The 2,500-nt window shown below is 35.0% G+C and overlaps 1 protein-coding gene across 5 annotated transcripts in view; it reads right to left on the reverse strand.

Annotated features, from left to right (window-relative positions):
• rttn (rotatin) overlaps positions 1–2,500 on the reverse strand; it is a 70,913-nt gene that overhangs the window by 33,915 nt on the left and 34,498 nt on the right. For all 5 annotated transcript variants that reach the window (XM_046833586.1, XM_046833585.1, XM_046833583.1 and 2 more), the window contains exons 22-23: positions 1,986–2,079; positions 659–724 (exon numbers count right to left, since the gene is read on the reverse strand). In XM_046833586.1, the coding sequence (XP_046689542.1) occupies positions 659–724; positions 1,986–2,079 (160 nt within the window). The remainder of the gene's footprint in view (positions 1–658; positions 725–1,985; positions 2,080–2,500) is intronic.

Raw genomic sequence — 2,500 nt, forward strand, 5'->3', positions numbered from 1 at the left:
AAGATTAGGTATATTAATAACATGATTTTTTTATTGCCATTTGTACGATTAGATTATACTATATTATACGGATATCTTTATTGTACAATAAAAAATGGCCAAAAGTATTGGGACACCTGACTTTCCCAGTCATATGTGGTTCTTTCCCAAACTGTAAACGCAAAGCTTAAAGACGCACAATTGTACAGGGTGTCTGGATGCAGTAGCATGAAAATCTTCCCTTCACTTGAACTAGGAGACAAAAAAAAAAACTGCTTCAACATTAACTATGCCCCTGTGCCTAAAGCCAACTCCAGGAAGATATGCTTTGCATGGGTTGCTATAGATCTCTGATCTTAACACCTTTGGGATGAATTGGAACGCTGATTGCACCCCAGGCCTCCTCACCTCACCTGCACCAGAACCTGCCTTTACTAAAATCTCCAAAATATGGAACAGTGGAAGGAATTATGAGAGCAAATTGGGATTAAATGTGGGATGGGATGCTCAAAAAGCACACACTGTACTTATGAGCGGGTGTCCGCAAACTTTTGGTGATAGTGTAATCAGTAGCAGCATCCCAAATTCACTTATGTTTAAATCGGAAGCAATTTGAGCGCATCTGAAGCCCTTTTGTTCAGCCATTCAACATTATTTGATACTAATATCACGCACTGACCTTCTGATAATGCAGAGCGGCAGAGAGAACGGAGTGAACGCTGTATCTGTGTCGGCTTTCCCAGTGCTGAGAAAATAAATGACAAACACACACTAAGTTAATAGTGTAATCATATTAATGATAATAATAATAGTAATAAAAATAATCAGCAAAAGCCCCCAGAATGTAGGCAATATAAGGACATTTGGAGCAAATGGTTTATATTACAAAAAAAAAAAACAGCATAAAAAAAATAAAATAATAATAAAAAAAAAAAAATTCACTGCATATCTATATATATATATATATATATATATATATATATATATATATATATATATATATATATATATATATATAGTTTCGCTCTAGCGGTGGGTAGTAACGGAGCAAAGGTAATTCGTTACTGTACTTAAGTAGCTTCTTTGTGTATCTGTACTTTGACTTTAACTTCATTACATTCAAGTCAAATTTCCTACTTTTTATTCAACCACGTTTTGCGTAATCCCTCGTTCCTTGTTATTTAGGAGTGGATAAAAACGTAACTGGTCAAACCACTGTTCAGGGAGACGCGAGACCTGTTATGAACTTGTTTCGATTGCCGCTTGGTGGTATCTAATTATCACCAACATGCTCCTGACACGAATTTGTCCCTGATTTTTTTTTTAAGTATCTGAAAAGAAGATTTTGGGCTCACAATCATTTTAATAGATATGAATCAGAGTTTGACTCATTAATATTCTATTAATATCATTCTATTAATAGATCGGTGTGCTGGGAGTCTTTTCACATTAACTGAGTTGATTACGGAAAGAATCTTGTGACAAAAAAGTAATAATAGGAACATTGTAGCCATAATAAATGATAGTACTTTGGATAGTTAAGTACATTTGAGGGCAAATACTTTTGTACTAATTTTTCGTCCATCACAGTTAAGATCTGGGAAAGTATACGTATACGCATTATGCTCTCTGTAATCGCTGCTCTAGGGCATCTATAGACTCTACTGAGTTTATAATTACGTCTGTGTCTAAAACTGACAATGGCAGAAGAAAATAGAACAATGAATGCGTTTGCTGTTTAAAAGCTTTTTCAAGGTTAGAAATTAACGGCTATATAAGGTATATATGTAAAAAAATAATATATACATACATACGTACATACATACACACACACACGTAGGAAAACGTTCTCTCCTACTTTTATTAATAAAACAATGATGACTCTCTAGAAAAGACATTTACAGTGAGTGTGAGTGAAATAAGCATCCATGCAGAAATACCATAAATGCATGAAAAGTCCAGGCATCCAGAGTTAATGGGGGGAAAAAAGAATAAATTGTACGTACACATCTACTGTAGCGACCTCATCGAAAACCAGGAAACACATTAATGCTGCGGCTTCAGTCACGTCTCTCTGATTGGCCTTCAGCAGCAGTGAGGCTGAGAAATTGGCAGAGGTACAAATGTAATTGCGCTAAAGAAGAAGAATAAAACATTTACAGATATATAATGTTACTTGTAAATTAACAAGTGTGCGCATTATTTATTTTATTAACTTGAGTTTTTATAATAATAGGTGCAATAATTATTATTATTACAAGTAGCCGTCGACTTACAACCTATGCAACTTACGACCATAATCGCTAGCCGCGGCGTACGTTATTTTTTTTACCAGCTTCCGGCATAATTTCACAGTACTGTACATATGGCCTACTCTACTTACGACCAAATCGTGTTACGACCGATTTGTCGGTCCCCATTGTGGTCCTAAGTCGACAACTACCTGTATTTGTAATTCTTTCCTACTTTTACAAATAACCTACTTATTGGTTTTAAAGAATTATTTAGCTCATGGACTCAA

Source organism: Silurus meridionalis, chromosome 21, assembly GCF_014805685.1.
Source record: "Silurus meridionalis isolate SWU-2019-XX chromosome 21, ASM1480568v1, whole genome shotgun sequence".
Taxonomy (NCBI): Eukaryota; Metazoa; Chordata; class Actinopteri; order Siluriformes; family Siluridae; genus Silurus; species Silurus meridionalis.